The sequence below is a fragment of the Cygnus atratus genome, chromosome 26, assembly GCF_013377495.2.
Source record: "Cygnus atratus isolate AKBS03 ecotype Queensland, Australia chromosome 26, CAtr_DNAZoo_HiC_assembly, whole genome shotgun sequence".
NCBI classification, from domain to species: domain Eukaryota; kingdom Metazoa; phylum Chordata; class Aves; order Anseriformes; family Anatidae; genus Cygnus; species Cygnus atratus.
Genome location: NC_066387.1, coordinates 3,536,335 through 3,561,441, shown reverse-complemented (window position 1 = coordinate 3,561,441; position 25,107 = coordinate 3,536,335). Strand labels below are relative to the sequence as shown.

General features: G+C 42.7%; 1 protein-coding gene across 1 annotated transcript in view; it reads left to right on the top strand.

Moving 5' to 3' along the window:
• The window catches only part of LOC118258995 (fibrillin-2), a 111,196-nt gene that overhangs the window by 7,124 nt on the left and 78,965 nt on the right, over window positions 1-25,107 (top strand). Inside the window, exons 2-5 of the mRNA XM_035568150.2 lie at window positions 13,863-13,945; window positions 16,241-16,339; window positions 21,584-21,679; window positions 24,463-24,558. Of these exons, the coding sequence (XP_035424043.2) occupies window positions 13,863-13,945; window positions 16,241-16,339; window positions 21,584-21,679; window positions 24,463-24,558 (374 nt within the window). The remainder of the gene's footprint in view (window positions 1-13,862; window positions 13,946-16,240; window positions 16,340-21,583; window positions 21,680-24,462; window positions 24,559-25,107) is intronic.

The following is a 25,107-nucleotide window of genomic DNA, read 5'->3' as shown; positions in this document are numbered from 1 at the left end:
CCATCATTCATACCAAATGCATGAAGATCTGAAAAAAGGGAAATAATAGACTTACTGACAAAGAAAAGATATATAACAAAAGATTTTATAGACACACAGTGCTTAAAAAAGATTGTAAACGTTACTAGGCTTGAACTTGGCATTAAGCAAAATAGACTGAATCCAAAACCCATATAGTCTTCAATAGGCTTTCCTTGCATTTTTCTTCTTTAGTTTTATGAAACTGAAAAATAATCACATCTTTAAAAAATTATTTTCATTTCTATTCATATTTTTTGATAAACCTGATATTGAGACAGGGTTGTCTTTCTGAAACACAAAAGATTCCTGAAAGTCTTGGATAGCCTGGCTTGTACTGAAAATACAGCACAACAACTGGTATCTAACCATAGTGCTCTTTAAATAATGAGATGACTAATAATAATATATATATTTTTTTAATGTTAGGACATTTGCATCAAAATAGAGGTGCCAACAGCCAAAGGAAAGGTTTTGACAGCCTAAGATAACTCAATAAAAAACAAAATCTTTCATTTTGGCTCAGTTTGTCCATTTCCTGGTCCACAACTGAGATAACGTTTTAAAGAAAAATTGAGACTTAGGGATTTTTGGCAGGGGAGAGGGAGCAATTTTTGATGTAATTATTTCATAAGCAAAATAAACCTTGTATTCTCTAGTTCTAAGTAAGGTAAAAAGAAAACAGATGTGTATTAATATGACCATGGTTCTGCTCTCTCTCAAAGTGCCTTTTCTCTCCTCTGTATATCCTGTCTATTTAAGCTCATAGATCTCAAGAGGAAATACCTACTAATGAATAACACAGAGGAGCCAACCCTTAACTGACACCACTGGTGTCTGGGGACTCCTGCGAAATTCCCTCTTTATGATCTGCTTTTGCGGTGACTTAGTTGAGGTTACTGCTATATACCAGAAATGTCCAAAATGCAGCTCATAAACACATCAGTGCATGATGACCGTGCATGTGTGCAACGTTATAGTTGTTCCAAGGATGGGTGTATCCTGCAGTCTGCTTCACATGGCTTGGGTCACCTAAGCTTGTGCAGAAATTTGTTGTAAGCATAAGGATTTATTTTGATGTGAGCTAGTCACCTCAGTGGCAGCCAGGCAACATCCTCAGCCCGGTTTTCCCTCTCTGTACGTGTGTGTCCAGAGTCCCTGGGTGACCATGTGTCTGGGAGGGTTGTTGAAACAATTCTTGACCTCCAGCAGACTTGGTGTTGTGCCCACTGCCCTGGGGAGCCTGTTTGCTCAGGAGGAAGCTATGTGCCAGTTCACATCACTTTTTGAGTAGTGGGATTGGGGTTTTAGGGGCTGAAGTAGGGGCAGCTCCATGAGACAGGGAAAGTAAAGGGTCTGGTAGCAGAATTGTGAGAAAACTCACAAGTCTGGGACTTCGATGAGATCAGAGAAGAATGTTTCTGTTGCCAATATGATAATCCCCTATTTGAGTAAGTCCCACATGTGGTCGCTTGTCTGCCTTTACTGTCTTGGTCCATGTTTTTCACCCTGTTGCAGAGAAGTTTGGTGATTGTGCCAGACAAAGCATGAAGCAGCCTCATCCTGGGCTCATCTCAGCAACACACTGGCTGTCATAGTTTGGGTATTACTGAGAGCCTTAGGAAAGTGATCTGTAGGTCATCTCAGCAAACAACTTCAAAATGTTCTGAATTCTAAGTCCTTTTGTACTCACAGTCTTACCCAGCAAAATAGCTGTTGCCAGTTCTAAGGTTTGTAACTTCTGCTGGTATTAACAGAAAGTTAGCATTGCTGCACCTTTAAAAGTGCTTTCTTAGAACCAAATGTAATTGAAATCTTTGGGACAAGCTAATTCCTAAAAGCTAAACATATGTTGTGCTGCTTTACAGAACAAGAGAATGACTTCTGTGGTGGGAGAAATTAAGCAACTCCTTTTCAGGACTGAGTCATTAAACTTAAATTAACAGGGGGTTGCCTGGCGTACTTCTCCTGTGTATTTATTGCTGATACAAGCAGCTGGCTTCTCTAGGGGTATTGCTCTACTTTCTTGTTTGCAAATTATTTAGCAAACTATCCATCACAAAAGCACGTATAGGCCTGGGGGAGTACACAGAAATATACAGATAGCCTGATCCTAGAACTGTAAAGCTGATAAACCACCGAAAGAAATAATTGCAATACATTTGAGGAAATGTGTAAGTCAAGAAATAGAGGGACGCAAATATGCTCCTCTACAGGCCAGTGATCCGAAAGTCAACATTGTTTAAAATCTGTTCTCACACCATGACACAATCCCAAATCCCTGTGGATGGCAAGATACGTGGACAAAAACCACTATCACATTTGGCAGTAATTATTGTCCCCCGAGTGATCTCCACTGAGACTAAGGGTGACTGATTCCTGCAGTGGTGTTCCCCAGTTATTGTGTGAGATGGTCCCTGGAGCCTAACAAAAAATCAGGCTAAGATCAAAACCAAAAAGAATATTCAATAATAGGAAAAAAATCCAGCTTGGGTAGAGAGGTAAGATCATCTTCCCTGGAAAAGCCACATGCTTCAGTCATGTCAGACTAGAGAATGTAGTGGTAATGTTCATACAAATTAATCATATTTGACTTAGGACAGGCATGAACTTCACGATAAGAGAATAAGCCGCAAGGGCAAATAATCTAAAAAGATTTTCCATGTCTCATCCCTAAAATATGTCTTCTGGGGATAGCAGACACACCTTTTTTCTGCAGTATCAAATCAAAAATCCTGACTATTCTGGAACTAGCTAAATTGTCACTGAGTTGGTGAATTTACAGCAAAGGGTAACGCTAAATGGTTTGGGGAAATCTAAAGCAGCATAAGTGGCAACGTACATTCCTAAAACTGAACAAGCATTAGTGCTTTGAGAATTGGACAAATCTCTATTGTTGCTGAATAGTTTGATTTCCCCATAAATCAGAATATCATAGACTATCCCGAGTTGGAAGGGACCCACAAGGACCATTGAGTCCTACTCCTAATATTCCTTATCTGAAACTTGAAGGACATAAAAAAGAAAAAAAAAAGAAAACAAGGGACAGGAAAGGTAGTAACTATCAGCAAAACCTCCTTCTTGTAACGCTAAGGGGCCTTCATTCATCCCATGTAAGATGTCAGAATTGCTTCACCCCCAAATGGATTTACATGTCTCTCAAGATACACAGAGAATACAGAGAGAAGAACAGAAGAAAAACTAAGACTGAGCAAACTTAATGAGATCCTAAAATTAGGAGATGGTGCTCTAGCAGGAGAGGGTGTATTTAGCACAGTTTCATCTGCATGTACTAGGAATGGTATAATTGGAGAATATAATTCCCATGGGGCCTGAGCAAATTATGGAAGCTAAACACCCAAAAGTGTGTGTAAGAGCATATCTTCACTGGGGGAGGAACAGGACGTTTGCCAGTAGTGGCAAATGACAGCTTCTTGCCTTTCAGAAAACTCCATTGGGAAAAAAATAAAGAACATTTCTGGAAGTAAGCGTGGGACCTCAGAGACTGGCAGATGAGGGTGGGGAACATCTTGGTAATCTCCTGTTCACCTAGGTCATCTCTGCTAGGGACACCACTCATTTGCTCAGACAGCATTTCCTCCAGGACCTGGAGGAAGGTCATCACTGGACCTTATCTCCCTTGTTTTTGTCTTTTTAAAGGAAAGCCTGGGATAGTAACTCACCTGAAACGCTGTTCATTGATGTCTTGACTCCCATGACTTCAGTGTCAGGCTGTCCCACCCATTTTTCCCTGCATAAAAAAATGTCTTACGGGAACACCCCAATCTTTATGGTAGTGTAGTTAGAAGTTACACTTACTTTCCTTTCCAACGTATGGCCAGTTGAAGATGGGTTAAAAGCTCTTATTTGACCTTCATGCAGATACTCATCCCCAGTGAGATCTTTAAGATCTTTAAGTGTGTGAATTTTACGCTGAGTAAAGGCAAAAGATCTGTAAGGGTATTTGCTTGTTTAATTTTAATGCTTTTAATATAACCAGAGAGCTCTTCTTTTTCAAAGGAAACTGTGGCACCAACCACAAGTGAACAAAAGATTAAGGAGGGACTAGAGAAGTTCATAGAAAAGACATTTGCCAAAGACTAGTAAATTCGTAGAAATTACATTGATTCCAGGACATCCTTGACCTGAAAATGGGTAGAATTGAGGGCAATGCCGGGGGGAATAATTACCTATATTTACACTCTTCTCATAATGTTCTGCATGCATCCATTTTTGGCCACTGTTTGAGAATAGGTATTGCACTATATGGACCCTTGACAGATGCCATATGGCTGTGCTTACAAATAGGAACAGGCTTTAGTCATATCTTGTGAAATTAAACTGCTATCTAGCAGGGTCTTTCTATGGAGCTGATAAGCAGAGTCTGGAGATTGATAAGTGGGAATTCGAGAGTTCAGAGTTTGTTTTAGAGATCAGTTCTGTGAATCCTTACAAGAGGTTTATCAGATCACTAGTACCCAAGATAAATAGGCCCAAAATATCATGGAAGTGAGAGTTCAAGATGCATGCAAATAAATCACTAAAATGTTTACTTCCACTCTGACCAGAGAGGCAGTCATTTTGAAAACAAACCATGAGTCAGAGACCTTCAGGGCTATGTTCAGCACTTGGAGAAAAGAAGTAGCTAAGCACTTTGCAAGAAGAACAATTTGAAGCAGTTACAAAGGTCATCAACTTCTAGTCCAAGGATGCCCCCCTCCAGGTTCTCCGTATCCCCCTAGAACAGTATTCCAGGTGTACCCTCAGGATGAGCTAGAAGACAGGGAAATAGCTCACGGGGTCCTGCTGGCCAGCAAGGATGCTGTTGAATGGGGATTTCACCACGATCACTGATCAGGGTCTCAGCATGACTCCATTGGCTGTTGTAGATGCTCTGAACAAAACCAGTTTATTTTGCATTGGTTAGGAGCTCAGATGATCTCTTTTACAGATAGCTGCGGGTAGTCAGCAGTTGCTGAGGAGCAATGCTGCCTTTGCACCTGGCATTTGCCAAATGAATATCTGTAACAGCGAAGCTTTTACACAGAAATGTGTGTGTACTGTGTGTCCAGAACGTCTAGAAAATAATCTCTTGACTTCTTGTCTTCCTCCAGTCACTCCCTTTAAGGCTCAAGGTCTGCATTTGGGTGTATTCTTGTGACCATATTCTGTCCTGCCCATTTTGAGGGCCAGCATCAATGAGGAAGTCCCTTATCTCGTGATCATTAGGTTTGTGGCTGGATAGTGAAGTTGTGCTGCTCCTCACTCTGAAACCACCAGCTGTAGACCCAATGTGATCTCTAGGGAAGTTGCTGTTCACCCTTCTATGAAACACGGGGCTCCAGTCCTAATACTATCCTGCACAGTTGTACTTTGGCAGGGCAGAAGAGTGTTTTTTACTGAATGTTTTACTGTTGTGTTTGAAACAGAGAAGAAATTATTTGTCTTTGGTCACTCGCCTAACTTACATGTGGGACGTGGTAAAAGTGTAAGCCATACTTTTATTAACAGTCTTATTAACTTATCTTATTAACAAAGTTTACAAAAGCCATTACAAGTACATTACAAAATGTACTAATTTCTGAATGCACCTACTCCGTATCCTCCACGTGTTCTTATTGCACTAAGGAGAGCAGAGAAAACTTGCAAGAGATGTAAAGTGTTGGCATCTCTGTCCTCGCCAGGAAACTCAAACCAGTGCAGAAAGTTATTTGCTCAGTGCATATCCCAGCTGGACCCTTTTAGCTCAGACTCCTTTTTCCACTGAGCAGAGAATATCTTGGAAAGTAGTTCTCATGAGACATCTAGAGCACTGAAAATCTGTTTCCACCCAGCAGGAAGAAGCCTTAGGCTGTATCAATGATGGAAATAGAGGACTGATAGATAAGGAAAAGGGTCCCTATGTTCTGGTAGCAGTTTCCCAGCCCAATCTTTTCCATCCATACACAAAGTAATCAACAAGCTGGGAGAACCATTTGCTGGGCCACTGAGTGTGCACCAGAGCAGAGTAGTTCCAAGGTCACAGCTGAGGGATGGTGCTAAGGAAGCTCAGTCACTGGTCAAGGGGCTTTTCCATCAGGAAATTGGCCCAAAGTGATCAGCTGTAGTGAATTCTTCCTGAATGAATCTTTCTGGTCCTATCAGTACTTATTTCCCCAGGTCATTGTCCTATTTGCCAGCAGACTTTTGTCCACTTGAGCAAAGGGTATTTGGGGGCTTTTTCTGCTATTGAGCATGTGTGAATTTTGGACCTCTGCAAGCCCTCCTTAGCTCCTGCTTTCTGTCTGCTGTCCTTGGAACAGGAGGAGAGTGGCTGCTCTTAAAGTGAGAACATGGTTCATGACCTGACCCTGGAGAGCTGAATGTGTAAGGGCCTTTGTTTCCTCAGACACACTATGAGTCTATTCAGCTTTATCTTAGATCTATATCCTGCTGTTTGGAGAGATCTGAAGTCTCCCACCTTGGAAAGCTGCCTTCTAAGAGTATTTAAAAATGCTGATATAGTGCCAAGCAACTGACAGCAGTGTGGCAAACAAGACAAAGGGACTAATATTTTGCTTTCCTGTGAAGGTTCTGTGGTCTGAAGAGGGTAAAGAACAAGTGAAAACCATCTCAGAGTGGGTGGGTATAGCTCTGCAGCAACATGGGAAGGAGTTAGGTTAAGATGTGGGAGAACAGGGATACTGCAGACCAGGTTCTGCTTTCATTTTACCATAACCTTTCTCCAGGAAGTCTTTAGCTTGATAAAGGAGACCTGTGCAGTCATGCTGATGGAAATGCAGCACCACTTTCTGTAAGTTCCCAAGGGTCTGAGTGGGCAGTCAGGATTGATCCATTATCGCCCATGGAGACAATGTCGTTAATGCTATAGAAAGTGAGTGCAGGGCAGGTAACAAGTCTTTCATAACCACCTACCCTGGCTGAAATTATCATTCGTTTGCCTGGAGGGAAGATGAGGCCAGTGAGAAGGAAAACGTTTGAGCAGCCAGGGAATAACCCTGTGCAGACCAAAGCACCTCTGAGAATTACTCCAGCCCTGGCAGTACACTGATTTTCATTCACTTCTGTCTTCCTCTAATTTAAGGAATGGAAATAACACTTCTGAAAGCCAGTGACAACTGAAGCACACCGATTAACCATGACAGGGGAGACAAATCCTGGGCTGCAGTGCCTGTTTTCTGGAAAGCACGCGCTACACGTAGACAAGGCTTCATTAGCTGTGGGTCTTGCTGGTTGGCAGGAGAAGTGCTACTTGCAGGGCACTGCAGTTATTACAGAAAGCAGCCCTTTGGTGACTGTGCAGAGTTTTCTGAAGAAGACCCAGAGCTTCACTCGAGCTGGGTATTCCTTTTCCCACGGCTGGAGGACTGGACAAATATCTGTGTGATAATATCCATGTATTGAGGACATAGGGGTTAAGCATAACATAATAATATATGTTACAACATAACGTGGTTAAGCAGGAAGCTCAGGGTAACTTTACTTAGTTTTTGTCTAGCATCTGTCTGCAAAACATTCTTAGCCCAAACATCACACGCTGTGCTGTCTGCCCTCTTCTACCTTTAACAATGAGAACATTTCTGCTGGGGTCACACTAGACATCTGACAATAACTGGCAGACTGAGCCCATTCGGGCTGCTTTCTCAGCTATTAGGCAACAATTCAGTGCTTCAGGCTGTATTTCCCAGGCTGCTTACAGGAACAACCAGATTCCACTTGTGTTCTGTCCCCACCAGCAGACTGGCACCCTGAGCCTGTGGGCAAGTTTGTGGTGTGGTCTGTCTTCCAGGGCTTGCTTATGCTTTAGACTCCATTGTGGATCTGGGAGAAAGGCTTCTCTTACTAACAGCCCTGCATTTTCACATCTCATGTCTGTAGTTCTGCTCTACTGAAGTGTTTTCTTTTTTTTTTTTTTTCTTGGCATCTCCCAGTTCTCAAATGTAGTCCCTGCCAGCAGGCAGGATTTAGTGCCATCAATTGAAATTCATGCTTACTTTGTCTCTGCTTATCTCTGTAATTCTACTGTTTATTTAAAGTGGACAAAGAAGACACAATGGCCGCCATTGCTTTTCCTTCTGTCCTTTCTTAGCATTATTCTTTTGTCCATATTCATTTTCATTTAAAAAATTCTCTTTAGTATCTGAGGTCTTTTCAGACTCTTCCTTGTCTGCACACACTCTCTTACTTCTGTGGCTCTAATACCCAAAGGAAAAGTCATTAGAGTATAAGCACAGTCTCAGCATTATAACTATGCCTCTTCAGGACTACGTCATGTCTGTATAAGACCACCTTGCTACTGCTGGCTAGCAAGAAGATAAAGCTGACAGTGAATACAAGTAAAAAGTCTCTTGATTTTTAATTTCGGACTCTGAAATGTCTGCAGATTTTGATGACCAGTAATCATCAGAATGTTGTCGCAAGTTTACTGAACTTGAACAAATTTTCCTCTAGCTTTCACCTTTCCATTCCTTGGAACACTTCACCATGACGCGTGGTTGCTCTTTTCTGTTCAACAACTAAATGGCATGCCTTTTATCTATACCTTCTTGCTGATAAGAGCATGTGTTTCCAGCATGTATCTTCCAGGATCAAGATAACTGCTATTTATTTCCACAATTGTTTTTGTCACAGATTTGCTGAAGATACTTTCTTTCTTACAAAACACAATTCTCCTTACTGAGGTCTTGTTTTGGAATCTAATTTCATTCACCATCTAGGTAATTTACCTATGAGGTAATTTACCTATAGTACTAGAGAGTCCTATATCCAAAAAAAGAACAATCATCCATCCATCTGTTCTGTATGCTGGGTACCTGAGATCTGAAACTTAGGCTTTATAGGGCCCCCATCTGCTCAGAATAAACTTTATCTTCTGAGTTAATGATGTATGTCTACTTCCTACTGGAGATTTGCAACTGAGTATCAGTGGCAGCACTAGCTAGCTTTGTATTTTATCCAACCTAATGCAATCAGGAACTGTAGCCCAGGATGTTCCACCATCTGCAGGGCACTTAAATCCAAGGCAACAGAATCAGTTCTGCATTCAAGATCTCCTTTTATCTGCTAGTCACAGGAGAAGCAACAGATGCCCAGACTCTTGGAAAAAGTAAGCCCATTCAAAGTCAAAATACAGATTTACTCTCCACCTTTGACCATAGCACGAAATCTGATGGTGTTGTAGCAGAGCTCTTGATTCTGTGTTGGCAGGTTTGGTGAAGGAGGCTCCACAGAGCACGGGGCAAAAGCAGCACAACTAGAAAAACAGCTGCCACAGTTTCTGCACAGGTCATTGCGTGCTCTGGGAAAACTAGAACAGGGAAGGAAAGCAGCACCTTTCATTGACCAGAAAGTCATTCAATGTTTGTGCTGCTCAGAGGTCTTCTAGTCACCATGGAAAGCAGAAGCTAAGATTGCATTTACATGGAAATAACAGTGTTCAGTAGAGGGTTCCTTAGAGTTTACTCTTAGGCCTGCTCAGTGGTTTTGTCATTATTGTAAACTCTGCCCAGTTCAATTTTCCCTGTGAAAACATTATATTTCGTCCACTTGGAAAGAGACACCTGCAGCGTATCTGCTACACATCTGCTGCATATCTGCTGCATGTCTGCTGCACATCTGCTGTACATGTCCTGCTGGTCTCTGTTTTCTGTCTGCTGTGCTCTGGATTTGCTGGGTGTGTGCTGCACATCATCATTGTGACTGCTGTACATCCACTATGTTTCTGTTATGTCTGCTGTGCATCCAGTGTATATCTGCTGGGTCTACTTTATGTTTGCTGTGTGTTTTCTGAATGCATGTTGTATGTCTGCTTCACGATTGCTACATGTCTTCTGTGTAACTCCTGTGCATCAAGTGCAGTCATGCCAAAGGTGGAAAACTTGTGGATGCCTAGGCAGCTTATTCAGGGTATTCTAGGATCCACCAGCCTCTCCCAGCCAGGAATCAATCTGTTGCCCTAAACCACTGCAAGTTCTGGCCAAAATACAGACTGGAATCTGGCAAAGGGACTCTACAGAGTGCTTCTGATACTGGCTGTTGTGCCCAAGGTGCACAGCCAACCCAGCACCCTCTGCCTTCCCACTCTTGGCTCACTGCAGAACCTTGAGAATGGAAACCGGAGGAAGAAAATATTCAAAAAATCCCCACCACTTAGGCAAAACTTCGAGGCAGAAGCAAAAGGAAGTTCAGGAAAACATAGACTGATGGCACACAGTCACAGGCACCTCAGGATTTGAGGAAGAACAAGCAAGACAAGTTTTGCAGTAGGCACGTCATGGCATGGGAGGGAAGTTAAGACATCCATGGTTAGAACAGTTCCTACAAGGGCACAGGCAATGTTTGGGATGCTGTTTTAAAGGAATGAACGGAAGGTGAGACAATAACTGTTTTACGCATTTTCCTTGCTGGTGGCAGAATACCAGAGGGTCCATTTTGACATCTAAATTCACATCAGGAGCAGTGTGCTATTTTTTAAGGGTACAAGGAGAAGAGAGTGGAGGTCTGTACTCAGCTGGGTCATGCTGTGCAAGCGGTTTAATAAACACCAAAAAAAAAAAAAAAAAGGCTTTGTGAGAACAAACTAGATCCAACCAGAAACTAATGTTTGAGATGCTTAACTTATTCAGAAACAGCTAAAGAGGTATTGTTTTATTAGAGTTGTTCCTGCAAGGTGATTGGTGATATTGAGCTGCTACTTTTTTTTTTTTCCCGAAAGCCATTTTTGGAATTTCATTTTTTTCTGTGGTTCTCCACTGAGTCACTTCAAAGAACATATTGGTGTGTGAGGTACTCTGGATTCCCTGGGAGGTGGAAGCAGATGCTCAGATTGTTTTAGATCTTGAAATCCTTTCATCTATAAAGGTCACTTTTTTTTTTCTTCTTTTTTTCCTTCTAGATGTAGCCAAAGAATATACAAACTACATAAGAGTTTAGCAGCAGTTTGGTTTTGGTGGGTGGTGGGGGTTCAGTTTTTCAGTTTGCTAGAACGATGAAACATGAGCCAAGAAAGCCTTGTTTTCTGGCTTTTAATGTAGATGCTCTGATTCCGGTCTGAAAGTACCAGTCCTAGGAATACCCAGGGTGAAGGCAGCTCTCAACTAAGGCTCTGTAAAGGGCTTGTTCCCAGGTGTGATTTCCTCACAGCTGCCATCTGCAGCAACACAAACCAGTAGCAGAGATGTTAGAAACCACCAGGGAAATAAAAAGAGACTGTTTTGTGGAAAATGAAATGAATTTGCTGATCTAGCTGAAGAAAATGATCATATTTTCAGAATAAAAATAAAAAATAAACAAAGCAGCCAGTGCTTTTGTATACGTTTTTTTAAAAATCAGATACTGTTTTTTTGTTCCAGTCTGCTATATCCATACATTTGCTCCCACGCGGAGTAGCCATATAGCTAGAGATACTTCTACCGGTAGCTGAGATATGCATGTAGCTGTGGAAGTGTATTTAACAATGAAATGGATTACAGTGAACATAGACTTACAGAATGTCTGAGATGGGAAGGGACCTCCCCTGCTCAAGCAGGTCCATCCAGAGCAGGTTGCCCTGGACGATGTCCAGATGGCTTTTGAAGATCTCCAAGGAGGGAGACTCCACATCCTGCCCAGTGCACAGTCGCCCACACCATGATGAAGTGTTTCCTAATGCTCAGATGGAAACTCTGGTGTTTCAGAAACATCCCAAACTACATAGCAGAAACTTCCTAATCTGATTCATTCACATAAAGCCACCCTCTCTGTGTAATGATGGTGATAGTTACGGATTGTCAATAACCAGCCCCAAGCAAACTGCTGAACTGGTTGACATAAAATGTAATCAATAACAATTAGAATGAGGATAGCATAATGAATAACAAATGACATAAAGTTGGGTCCATGGATCCTGGTAAACTAGTTTGATATTTTCCTTCCCTTGTCAAAGAGAAAGTGAAAGGGTGATAGAGCCTACATTGGTCTATTGGGGAAGAGACTTTGCTCAATCCGGCAGTCAAAGATATAACAAGATCCAATGCCTGAAAGTAAAAGCTAGATAAACTCAGACCCTGAATAAAGCCATTTTAACAATGAGGATTACTGCAAGCTGGAAAACTACCAAAGTGTATCTTTCACTCTTTATTTTAGTTCAAATTCTCATGCTTCTCTAAAAGATGTGATCCCTCAGGGACTGCACAAGACGTTGAAGGATTGCTGGCCAGCGTCCAGCCAAGGTTTGAACACTGTCTACACTTACCTCTCTACTGCCATCCCCCATGTTTGATCCTTTGGTAGAGCCCTAGCATCTCTGCAAGGGACTGCATTCTCAAGACTCCGCACTTGACAATGTCACAAGACTATGGGTATCACATGGGTTTGTGGCTTTCGTGTTTTCTTTTGGGAAATTTTCTTTGAAAGTCTGTTATTTCATTTACGGATGTGTAGCATGGCACAACATGTTGTAAATGCCATGCTGAATTATATGCTTGGGCTAGATTTCTAGCCTTCTTTGATGCATGACATTGATTAAACTGACAAAAAAAAAAAAAAAGAAAACTATGTCCGGCCTGTCTGATTGACGGTTTGGAATGTGCATAACTTTGCCACTCAGAAAGGAAGAGCGGGACTTTATCTAACATACACAGGGCTGATGAGATATGTGCACAAGGAACAGATGCCCTTGCCCTGTTCAGGTTATCAAAATACTCAGTTGCCTGTGATTTCTAGGGTTGTCTGCTGTCTAGGTCTTGCTGTTCCTATGTGGAAATGTGGGTCTCCAACTGGCTGTGTCTAACTGTGTGGATATGGCCCCATTCCTATACTGGGAGCCTACACACATGCTCTGGCTTAGTATAATGGTAGACCTGGCTGTGCCTCAGTTCCTCACCCCTCCATAGTCCTAAGAGGGTCACTCTAAGCCTTTGGGGCTCTGTTTTTGTCTGGCAGCTCGGAGGTGCAGGAGTGGATCTGGTGTCAGCTGCTGTGGTTGCAGCAAACAGACTCCTTCACCATGAGCAGTTTACAGAAGTATGTGCAAAGAGACATTTATTCCACATGCTAACAAGTGTGGAGATAATTAGCCACATAGGCTTGACCTCTCCAGACAGCCTGCTGGACTTCAGGCAGCTCCTGCAGAGTCTCCTTTGTATCTCTCAGTTTGGAGGAGGCACTTGTCTTGGACACAAGGAGGTGACAGCTGTACATTTTGTGCAAGCCATCAGATCAGCAGGAAGCTCATCTTCCTTAGAAGCTCATCTTCCTTAGAAGATTTCTTCCCTTCCTTAGAAGGAAATTTATCCCTCAGAGGGTGTTGAGGCACTAGAACAGGCTGCCCAGAGAGGTTGTGGATGCCCCATCCCTGGAGGTGGTCAAGACCAGGTTGGATGAGGCCCTGAGCAACCTGATCTAGTGGGTGGCATCCCTGCCTATGGCAGGGGGGTTGGAACTGGATGATCTTTGAGGTCCCTTCCAACCCAGGCCATTCTATGACTCCATGATTCTATGAAGCCAGTGGTTGTCAGTAAGAGCTCCATCTGTGCAGCTGGAGCTCTGAGCTCCATGATCCTAGCACAGTGCATTATAGCTGAAATGATGGCAGTCATATATGCCCTCAGTTCCCTTCACTCAAATGTGTAGCTAATTGGGGCTTTCTTCATAGGGAGGTCAGAAGTCAGTTATTAAAGTAATGTATGTTGACTCCATTTGGTGGGAATTAAACATGGCTTGTTTAAGCTCAGAGTGAGGGAACGGAGTTTAGCAGAGAAATGTCATGCAAGAGACTATTCAGCTGGTCTCATACAGAGATAATAAGTGCTGAATATCCAATGGCACTGTACAGAAACAGAGGAAAAATTGTTTTTAATTTTCAGACCTAATGTCTGTGGCTCGAGGTTCCACTCCTACTGCTGCCCTGGCTGGAAGACGCTGCCCGGAGGGAACCAGTGCATTGTCCGTGAGTATCAATTTTCCTGTTAAGGGCACCAAGGGAGCTAACTGCCGTGTGGGAAGGAATACACATCTCACGCTTCAGCATATGACAAAACATCTCATAATCCACTGGGAAAGGAGCAGTGATTGTTGGGAATTCTCATCTCTGCTCGCCTTGATTAAAACAGGGTTGTTGCAATTGGTCCCATTTAATGCATGGCCTTTTGTCTTCTGCCAAATTGCCACTTTGTTCCATGTTGCTTGACAATTTGTGTGCCTGCTTTAGAAGATTAGCCTCAAAGGAAGACTTTTAGTGACTCCAGAAAAGTAATTTTAGAGCTCTTTAGTTAGATGAAATAATTTGGCTGCTCAGACAAGATCTAGGTGCTGCCATTGGAAGCATGTTGCCATGAGAAAGTATCCACAAGCAGGAATTTGCATTTTTCTTTCAGTGTCCTCTTTCTAAAGGAGAATGCTGATTTATATAGATCACACCTCTATTTTGGCAGATAGCTCTACTATTTGGAGTAGATCATTGTTACACTCTCAAGTGCTGATATACACCTATAAAATCCATTAAGGGGCTTAGGATCTATGGCTCGTTTCTGTATGGTAAAGGCATAAGCTAAGGGGAGATGAAGGAGTCTGCCCTTTGGAAGATGTTCCCATGGGAATTGCAAGTCAGCTCAGGGGTAAATAAATGAGGTTCTTACTGGAGACGATAGGTGTAATTGTACCTTTTGTACCATTTGGTCATGCTTCATGCTGAAACATAGCAAACACACACTGTAAATGCATGGTGTCCTGAATATATTAACTGTATCCTGGACACACCAAATAGCAGATAGCACTGTAGGATGCTTATATCTCCCTGTATTTTAGCTTTCTAAAGGAATCTTCTGCATTAGAGCACACTTGGAATGGCCTTTTGCAAAACTTCCTAAAAATAATTAACAGTGGGAGGTTTGAAGTTGAGGAAAACAATAGGGTCATCTTGCAGAATCTCCGACATAATACAGGTTACATATTTCAGAAGATATTCCACCTTCAGAGATGAAACTGCATCTTAGAAGGAAGTCATCTTAGTGAGAATTGCCTCATGTTTCCCAATATTAATATTTCCTAATGTCAGGGGTCTCAGATGCACAAAACTGAGCCCAGAGCCACAAATATTCTTCTCTTAAAGGAAATACTTTCAAGCTTATTATGAGTGATGGGGGCAGTTTATGCATCCTTGTGCACAGTGAGTAACCAGTGCCAGTGTCTGAGTGCCTGAATTGGGCATTCTACTCACTAAAAAACAAAAGTGAATAATGACTCGGGAGTTAAATGCATTTGACTTCACCCCTGGTGGTGGTAAGATATGGAGTTCTGCATCCTCTCTTTTCCCGATGGGAAGAGACAAGCAAACTCACAAAATCCTCTTTACTTTAGGAAATCCACTGCCCTGTAGACAGTGGACGCCCTGTGAAGTATACAAGTCTTCAGTTTAATGCTGGTTGCAGTGAAGGGTTAAGGAACTTGCAACCAAATGGCTGCTCTGTGGCATGCAGGGTTAGCAACATTCAGGGTTGTCTGCTGACTTTTCTCATAGCTGTAAAACATGCCATCTGGGCTGGAGGTCCTCAGGGAACTGTGCCTTATAATTGTATTTATAAAAAACACAGAGATGAGATAGTTTCATGGGACTCTAATGAAATCTGTGCTTACACAGGTGGAACAATACTGTCAGCTCTTGGCTCTCATGGTACAGGAAGGGAAAGAGATTAGCAGGGGTCCCAGACAAGAAAGGATGGATTGATATGAAGGCATCCTGCTGATTCATCTCTGGCTGACTCAGGCTCAGCCCCTCATTCAAAATGAATCTCAGTAACAGTCATTTAGCTCAGTGCCAAACTATGGACTGCAAAATGCTGCATGGAAACACACACACACACACAAAAAAAAAAATAAGGAAACCTGTTCCGGTGTGAATGTCACTTGTCTCTGATGAGAAACATTTTTAGCAGGCAAAAATAGTGAAAGGTGCCACATTTTCCCCGTCCTCTGCTTGGTGAAATAGAAATAAAATAACAGGCCCAGCCAAAGTGTGTGATAAAAGGAAGATTTCTCTAGGAATTCATGCCCTGTGAATGAATGAGTCCTTCTTGCTGTTGCTCTGCCCACAGCAGAGTCCTCAGGAGGTGCCACAGCTTCCTCCCCAGCTTATTCTTCTTAAAACAAGGTGAATTCACACCGTTTTGGTGGCCAAATATGAGCCTGTGAGGAAGTTCACAGAGTAGCACCTTGTGCTAATCACTGTCTCCTTCTCTTCCTCCAGCAATTTGCAGGAATTCTTGTGGTGATGGATTTTGTTCGAGGCCAAACATGTGTACGTGCTCCAATGGACAACTTTCTCCTAACTGTGGCTCAGCTGGAGGTAAGAAAACATTGCTGCTTATTGTCCTCCCTCTGAATTAGTTATATGCTCTTTTAAAATTTTCCCAGTCACAATGGGCAACAAGGTTGTAACCTGAATTGGGCAGCATTCAAAAAATCTTTTTTTTTTTTTTTGTGTGTCTGTGTGATTTCTGCTACTTTGGTATAAAAAAATCATACAGGATACAGAAACTGAATTTCCCAGCAGCAAATAGCAACACTGCTGCCAAAGAGTCCATCCACTCCTGGCTGTTCCTTGAAGTGGAATTAAATCTGTCACTGCTTTTGTTAACCAAATAATTATTTTTTCCAATGCTAAGTTTATTAAGTTTTGGTAGGCTGTGATTTGAACATCTGAGAGAATTGCCCAGTGTTTTTAGAGAACTGCAGTGACACAACGAAGTTATGCACTTGTCGGTGTTGGGAATATAGAAATTCCATTGCCCCTTTTTCTGCCTTTTTCTACCATCTCAGACTTTCAGGTCAGAGACCTGAAAAGTTCTGGGAAGAAGACTAGGTGGCTGAGGTTTCTGTTAACATAGCACATAAACAAACTATGGAGGACTTGGAGGAGTGACAGTCAAATATCCAGACAGCAATTCCCATAACCCTCTAGTAATTCTTGCAAGACGTATTCAAGGCTAGAGCATGCAAACACTCCTTTACTCTGCAGCACATGACTCTGCACAGAAGGCACTCCTGTTTGAATCTAAAACCTGATAGCTAATGGTCTTGTTTACTCAATAGTGTTTCTCCGTGCCCCTTTTTCCACTGTGTTGTATTGATGAAATGGAGCTGGGAGTCATGGTAGATGCTGAGCTGGTTATGAGTCAGTAGTCATTGTGATGGTTAGTAAAGCCAATCACGCCATGAGTTAGATTAAGGGGATCATGGCGAAAAAGTCAAAGGAAGGTGTTATCCCCTCTGCTTGCCACTAGCAGGGCTGTTGCTGGAACGCTGAGTCTGGTTCTGGGCTGCCAGTGCAGAAGTGATGAGAGGAAACTAGATCTGCAGTGGGTTGCAAAATGGTTGGTCTATAACATGTGTCCTCAAAGGTGAAGCTGGGGGAGCTGGTCTGATTTAGTCTACGAGGAGTCAGAGAGGGATCCAGTAGTAGTCTGTAATTACTGGAAGTGCAGCTACAAAGGCAGTGGAGCCAAACCCCTCTCAGTAGTGGCAGGCAAGATAACAGAAGTGTCTGGCCATAGGTTGCAGCTTGGGATGTTCAGGTTGTACACAAAGAAAAATTTCTTACACAGGAGGGTGGTGCAATGCTGGAACAGGTCACCAGAGGTGCAGAAGATCTCCCTCCTTGGGCAGTTTCAAGGCTTGGCTAGACAAAGTCATGGCCATCCTGATCTGTGGGGAGGCTGAATGGGGACATCCAGCAAGCCCTTGTACCCACACTCGTGAGTCTGTACATAATTGTATGAAAAAGTGGCTTACACTGAGCCTTGAACTGGAATACCCAGTGGCAAATGGTCAGATGGTAGTTTTGCCTTTGCTGGTTACCTGCAGAAAGTTCCAGACAGTTCTTTCTACTCACTAAACAGCAGAAAGAAACAGACAAAACTATGTGAATCCTTCACTTAAGAGAGAAAAAGGATCTGATATCGAGCACTATAGCCCATACGTGAGAGGAGCCGGCAAGGCCTGTAGGATCTGCGTGCAGCCCCTCACAGTCCCTTCCCTCACTGTCCCAGTCTCTCCCCGGGCAGACAAGGGACATCTATCTGAGAAGCACCACTGTGTGCAGGTTGACTTAACAGCCTCGGAGCTCATTGGGTGCAGATAATTGCACTCCTGCTGGCAAGACGAGGGCCACCACCAGCACAGAGACCACCCGCCCAAGTCAGTGCAGACTATGCATAAGCCAGCAGATCTGCCCGAAAGGGCTTCATTTGTTTCTCAAATTCTTGTGAATTGGGGCTGGCCTGCACTCCAGATCTCCAGATGTGGGCAGGGATATTGGGTGACCATTTGCACCTGAATGTGTAAGTGGTGCATCCATACATGATGACAGTGCTCAAAAACGCCAGCCAAACAAACAAGCAAAAGCCTGCAAGCAAAGGAGCAGAGCTGTGGCTCTGTTCAGAGCTGTGTATTGTTTTGAGAAGGATGATTTTGCCAGGACAATGCGAGATGCAGAATTTAATGGGATTTTATAGCATCTTTTAAGGTCTCGTGGCCATTTCTAGAGACAACCCAGAAATTTATTTACCATTATTGCCCATCTGTAGGCAAACTATTGTTAACAAAGTGACTTGCAGGCATCTGACTGAAGGCCAGAGAACTAGCCCCCTCAAACCTCAAAACCACATTCGGGGCGTGACTGAAAGAAGGAAATTCCCAGAATCTAATTCCAAAGCGCCACATTGTCCTACAACACTGCAGATGTCCCCAGAAAGTGCTCAGCACTGAAGCCTATGTGTGCATAGCTCTGCAAACCTTCCCAAATGCTTTGCTGAATGGAAGGTGCTGGAGACACAAAAGTTTCTGGAGTGAGGGTCCATATGTTAGCAATCACAGAGGAATGCGAGGAATGCTGTAAGCAGTATATACATTTGGGCACAGACCTGGCATTCCTCTGAGCCTGGGGTGGATTTCAGCATGTGCTCCGGGTGGAGGGTGGGGGTGGAGGGGTAGGTTTCTCTGCAGAAGCTTCCTTAAATCTGGCATTCATTGTGGGGATGTTTAGATCTGCATTTATCATGAATGCTTCAGGGAGGTAAAACAGACAAATAGTGCATTCCAGAGGCAATAAAAGCCACTCCTCCTCTCTCTGTCATAACAAAAAGTTTGGTTTCTTACTTGGGAGAGTAAGGTATTTCAGGAGTAATTTGCAAGTGACTGTTTAGATAGTAGTAGTCAGTAAGCAGACATAAAACCTGTCTGCAAACTCCACTGCTGATGGCTGGCAGAACAGCTGCAGACACTGATCCTTTAAAATAAAATGTAGAATGAATCCAATCCAATGGGAAAAGTTAACTAGGGAGAGCTGTTATTCTTTTTCCTAGAACTTTGGTCTTTGCTTGGAAAATCCTGACGAGGAATAATAGGCCTTTAAATTCTTATTTGAAAGATTTTCTTCAGCACTCCAAATCTAGCAGACCCTTCGATGCTAGCCTTGGAGATAAGTGAAATGGTGATGGGACCTCAGGGTATTTGGGATTACAGCAGAAGTAAGAAACGGGACCTAAGCAGGGCTAGAAATAGTATATTTGCCAATTAGTTGGAAAATTTCTGGATGAGTGTCAAGGCTTTTCTTATGTGCAGAACCTGAACTACTAAAATTTCTTAGCTTCACTAGATCTTACCCCCTGCTGAATGCCTTGAATGCAAAACTTGGGAGACTGTAGGGAAAAGCTCCGACAGACGGACAACTCTGACAGACAGACACTTCCTAGCTACTTCTTCCTACTGTCTCTGGGCAGCCCTCCCAGATTTGTTGTATGTAATTGCTTTCCCAGTGCTGATTAATTGTAGTGAGGGGTGAGGGGTGTAGGGTAAGAATGTGCTGGAAACAGAGCCATTTCCCAGAGAGACTGGTCTCATGTCTGACAATCTGGGCAATGCTTTGAAGCCTCAAGCTCAGTTTCCTTAATGATTAAGCTTTCATCTAAATTTGGCCTGATCTCCAGCCACAGAGCAATAGGAATTGTAGACATCACGACTAATTCAAACCATACTAGAAATGCATGGATTAAACGTACAGCACATGTGCTGAGCATGTTGAATGCAAAGCCCTGAGACTTCCCATTCCACTCCTTCTTCCTGTCAGGCTTTCTGTGAACAAGGCGTGAACCATGTAATTATCCTTATTGGATACTTCTGATTTCTACTACCTTTTGGGCAGCCATTTCAATTACGCTAGCCCCAACCCTTCTCTTTTGGAGCTGATGTTACATGTACAGAGAATACACCAGCCACATCTGAGTATCCACTCATGTACGCACTCTCCAGCCTCAACTTCTTCAAGCTGCCAAATCACAGCCCTTCTCTCCTGGCATGCAGGAACTGTGGTGTACATGCTGCAAAACAGTTTTCGCATAGCTTACTACAACCTGACGCACTTGCAGTTTGAATTGTCACATCTCACAAATTAAGACTGCATTGTTCCAGGCATTTCAGTAAAGAATGAAAGCTGTTTAACCTGTATTTGTAATTCAATGTTTAGCAATAAACCTCCCCTTTTGGGCTCTTTTACTTTAATACCACATCCTTAACTGTTGAATAGTGATGAAACAGTTAAAGCCAATACTAGCTTTGTGTCTACATCAGTATAAAACTGACTGACTCTTATTTATTACTATTGTTTTTCTACAGTGTTCACATTCGGTGTTCCATAATCTACTGTAAAAGCTGAACTCTAACATAGGAAGAAGACTAGATAATACATGCTTTTCTTTTCAGATTTGTTGAAACCTTCTTGTATTAGATGAAACTCATCAATAAGGCCACATAATCACTGTAAAAGGAAAAGAAGTGTCTTTAAAGTTGATGGTTTTCCTCCATGAAATAAATTATACCCCCCAAAACATCTCATAGGTCTTTTAACATGCTTTAAATAAGAAGGCATTTTAAAGATTGAAGCCCAGAATGTGAAAAGCGTATTTTGAAAATGGAGCAAAAATCTAAAATAATAATAAAAAGATATGAAAATTTTTGAAATGTGTAGTATCCTAAAAGAAAAAAAAAATGTTTAGAATGACGGAGTCATCAAAGAAAGGGAAATATGGGTAAATATGCCCTTACTCTCAGTCACATGAGCTATGGCAGGCCATCCTGTAGAAAGGACAATGTCCTGCCTTATCCTGTACAAGATGGACTTGAAGAATTGTGTCCCCTAAACTGCTCATAGTTTTACACTACCTGTAAGACTTGTGGCTTTTCGTTGTCTCAGCAGTTCAATACTACCAGGTACAGGAACAATAAAAATACCTTCTGTCTAAGGGATAAGGAACAGACTATGGTGTTTATAGTTGTAAGAAACCCTGGGGTGATTATACTTCAGTAAAAGTGCAAGCGTTTAACCACACCATGGGCTCATATCCTGTAATGGGAATTCAAGTTAATTCATTTTACTTGAAAAAAAAAATGGACATTTAACATCACCTTTAGATTGTGCACTGAGATATGAAGAAATTAAGAAAGTTTTGAACATCGCTTATTTGTGAGGTATCCACCTCCTGTCACAGACAATTTGTTGCATTGTCTTCTAATATTTCCCTGCTTTTCTCCACAGTCCAAACCTGCAATGTGAGGTGCATGAATGGTGGAAGCTGCAATGAGGAATCTTGCCTCTGCCAGAAAGGTTATACCGGAACATACTGTGGACAACGTAAGTACTTGCAACACATGCTGTACACCTTACACATACTGATGTATTGTTTGCAGACTTTGATGGCCTCGCTATATTCTCCTCTCCGTTGGAATCTCAGCTCACTCTCATTAGGAGACATGTTACATTTGTTCTGCCCGGCCTGGCTGGGAAAAGAATTGATGCCAAAGTTCTGTGCCACCACCTTTCTGGTTCCTTACAACTGCACATCCAAACTTCCACGTGGCATTTAAAAGACCCCACAGTGAACACATCCATCAAGTGCTGACCTTAGCACGCTGCTGACCTCAAAGTCAAGACTTGCCATGACTTGTACCTTTTTCTCCGGAATTTGACATGAGTTTTAGATTGAGGAAACTCACATCAAAACAGTAAGGACATTGCCTTAGACTGCACATGTCCTGGCTCTCAGCATGAATCCCCCATGCCAGGAAGAGCAGTTGCAGGCTTTGCTGATCATCCCCTGTTTTTCTACAGTGCTAGCAGAAATTAGGTATCATTTTTCTGTAAATATTTTTAGAAAAACAGTACATTCTCTGGGAATGGATTTTTGATTTTTTTTTGGTGGGAAACACTCATTTTAGCTCAGATGAAGCCTGCTTTTGATTAGAAGAAGAAATACTAAATATATACATATATATTATAAACTAGGTTACATTTTGGATGGTGATCGTCCCCCTCTACTCTGCTCTGGTGAGGCCGCACCTCGAGTACTGTGTTCAGTTTTGAGCCCCTCAGTACAAGAAGCACATCAAGGCCCTGGAATGTGTCCAGAGAAGGGCTACGAAGCTGGTGAAGGGCCTGGAACACAAGTCCTGCAAGGAGCGGCTGAGGGAACTGGGGTTGTTTAGTCTGGAGAAGAGGAGGCTCAGGGGAGACCTTATTGCTCTCTGCAACTACCTGAAAGGAAGGTGTGGGGAGCTGGGGGTCGGCCTCTTCTCACAGATAACTAGTGATAGGACTAGAGGGAATGGCCTCGAGTTGCACCAGGAGAGGTTCAGGTTGGAAATTAGGAGACATTTCTTCTCAGAAAGAGCAGTCAGGCATTGGAACGGGTTGCTCAGGAAGGTGGCGGAGTCACCATCCCTGGGGGTGTTCAAGGAAAGGTTGGACATGGTGCTTAGGGACATGGTTTAAGTGGGTGACATTGGTGGTAGGGGGTGATTGGACTAGATGACCTTGGAGGTCCTTTTCAACTTTAACGATGCTATGATTCGATGATTTTTTTCTGAAACTTTCCAAAAAGTTCAACTGAAGGCAGACACACCATATGGAAAATTTCATTCTGAATAGCTAAAGCTTGGGAAAGTTATAAGTAAGTGCAAACCAGGCTTTATAATGTAGCAGGCTAGGCAACTTTTAATATGTGTTGCTACCAGCTCCACCTATAATATCTGCAGCAGAGTTTTCATAATGGTTCAGATGTGGGCAACACATCACCGAGAGGGTGGAGAACAATGGAGAGTCCCATTGGCAGCATTCCAGTAAAGCAGATTTCAGTTCTAAAATGGGTGTAACCTTTGAAGGCTATGATATGCAGCAGCACCTGGCCTCTCTGCCACTATGCTTGGCATTAAACCAGGAAGGGCCACAATGAGGTAATACACAGGATTGCTGTGGGCCCCACCCTTCAGGTGAGATTATAGTCTTCTGATCCTCAATGTGCCAGTGGTGTTGTGCAACTGAGTAGCTTAATGAGTGAAAACCTGTAAAAAAAAATGAGGAAATTTTGCAACAGTCCTAATTAGTCACTACAACTGCTGAGATTTTAATAGGTCAGTGGCATCCTGCCCATCTCAGCCTCTCACATGGACTCTTTAAAGTACTTGATCTTGTGGTACATATGAGTGCTGGCCTTTCATCTTCTGTTCACTCAGATTATGCCAGAATATGAGAGAATAATAGAACGCCAGCTAGTGTGGGTGTGCTGAAGACAGGTCTGAAGAAGATGGGTATTTCCAGCCAGTGATACCACACAATTGTCACAGACAAATCTGAATTGTTCACAATGAAAACTGAATTTATCTTCTCAACTTTTCTCAGGCTTGTCATCATTTACCTGTTGCTTACAAAGGGACTCCCTGCCCCAATTCTAACCCCAGAAAAGTTATTTTTGTCCTGGAAAGCATCATCTCCTGATACTACCGCCAGCCCAAATGAGCACATCTTACTATAGTGTTATGAAGGAATGAGTTGATGCCAATGCCACCTAAAATGAGCACTAACACTATGCCAGTGTTTGATCCATCCATCCAAGTGTTCCTCTGCTTGCCATGTAAAGCAAGACCACCATGTCGTCCTGATTGCAGATGTACAGGTGTGGTCAGAGTAACAGGTTTGGTTTATTGTCCTGCTTTACTCTGCAAGGCAAGATGAAATGGCTGACTGGTCCTTTCTCACATTTCGTTGTTGTCCTGTTCCCCTCTCCTTAAATTTAAATGTTTGCCTTTATAGAGTTTGTCATTTGTATTGATTCGTCTTGACCTTGACATTTAAATCCCAATGCTGACCTGAATGAGCTGAGATTCCAGAGCACAGGAAATCCTCTCAAATGAAACGAGAGTTTATAGCCTTTTTATAAATGGTTTCACTCATAAACAGGAAGTCATTTTCTGGGAAAAAAATATCAGGCTTTTCTCTGTATGTTCACTATGTGGAGGAGATTCTTGACAGGTGAACACCACAAAGTAGGTGATATTCCAAGCCCTCCCAGCACCACACAGTTCATGCTGCGGTTTTACTGAGAGCAGAAATCAATCATTTCTATTTCTCTTTTTAAACAGCCGTCTGTGAAAACGGCTGTCAGAATGGAGGTCGTTGCATTGGACCAAACCGTTGTGCTTGTGTCTATGGATTCACTGGCCCCCAGTGTGAGAGAGGTAAGAAACAGATTTACATATTATCACTGACAGAGCATAGCATCAGGAGTTGTATATTCAAGCATATATACTAGGGATACTCAATTCTGAGTGAATTTCTGCTCAATTCCCTGGTATGAAGATTCAGCCCTTAATAACAACCTCATGTCCAAAGCATTCCCTGGGATCCCAACTGACTGCATATCTGTTTCGTGTCTGTGGATCTTTCTCATTCCACATGTGGCCCCTTGTGGCTCTTTTGTTAAATATCAATAAATCCCTGTGCACAGTACAAAAGAGGTATTTTTCTCTTGGGCATTCCCTTGCTTCTTGTCTTCGTAACCAGGGTGTGGCTTAGAAATGTGAGGAAGCTCCTTATCGCAGCATAAGGGAAGGTGACACCGTCAGCCCCTTCCTAAACACTAAAAGGGAAAACATAAACTAAAACTTTCAAAAATTTCAGTGTGGTGGATCAGCTCGGTCCAAGCACACATCCTGTGTCTTGCTCATTCCCCTCTCCCTTGGGATGCGGAGAAGATAGAAGGAAAGCAAAAAACCTCATGGATTATG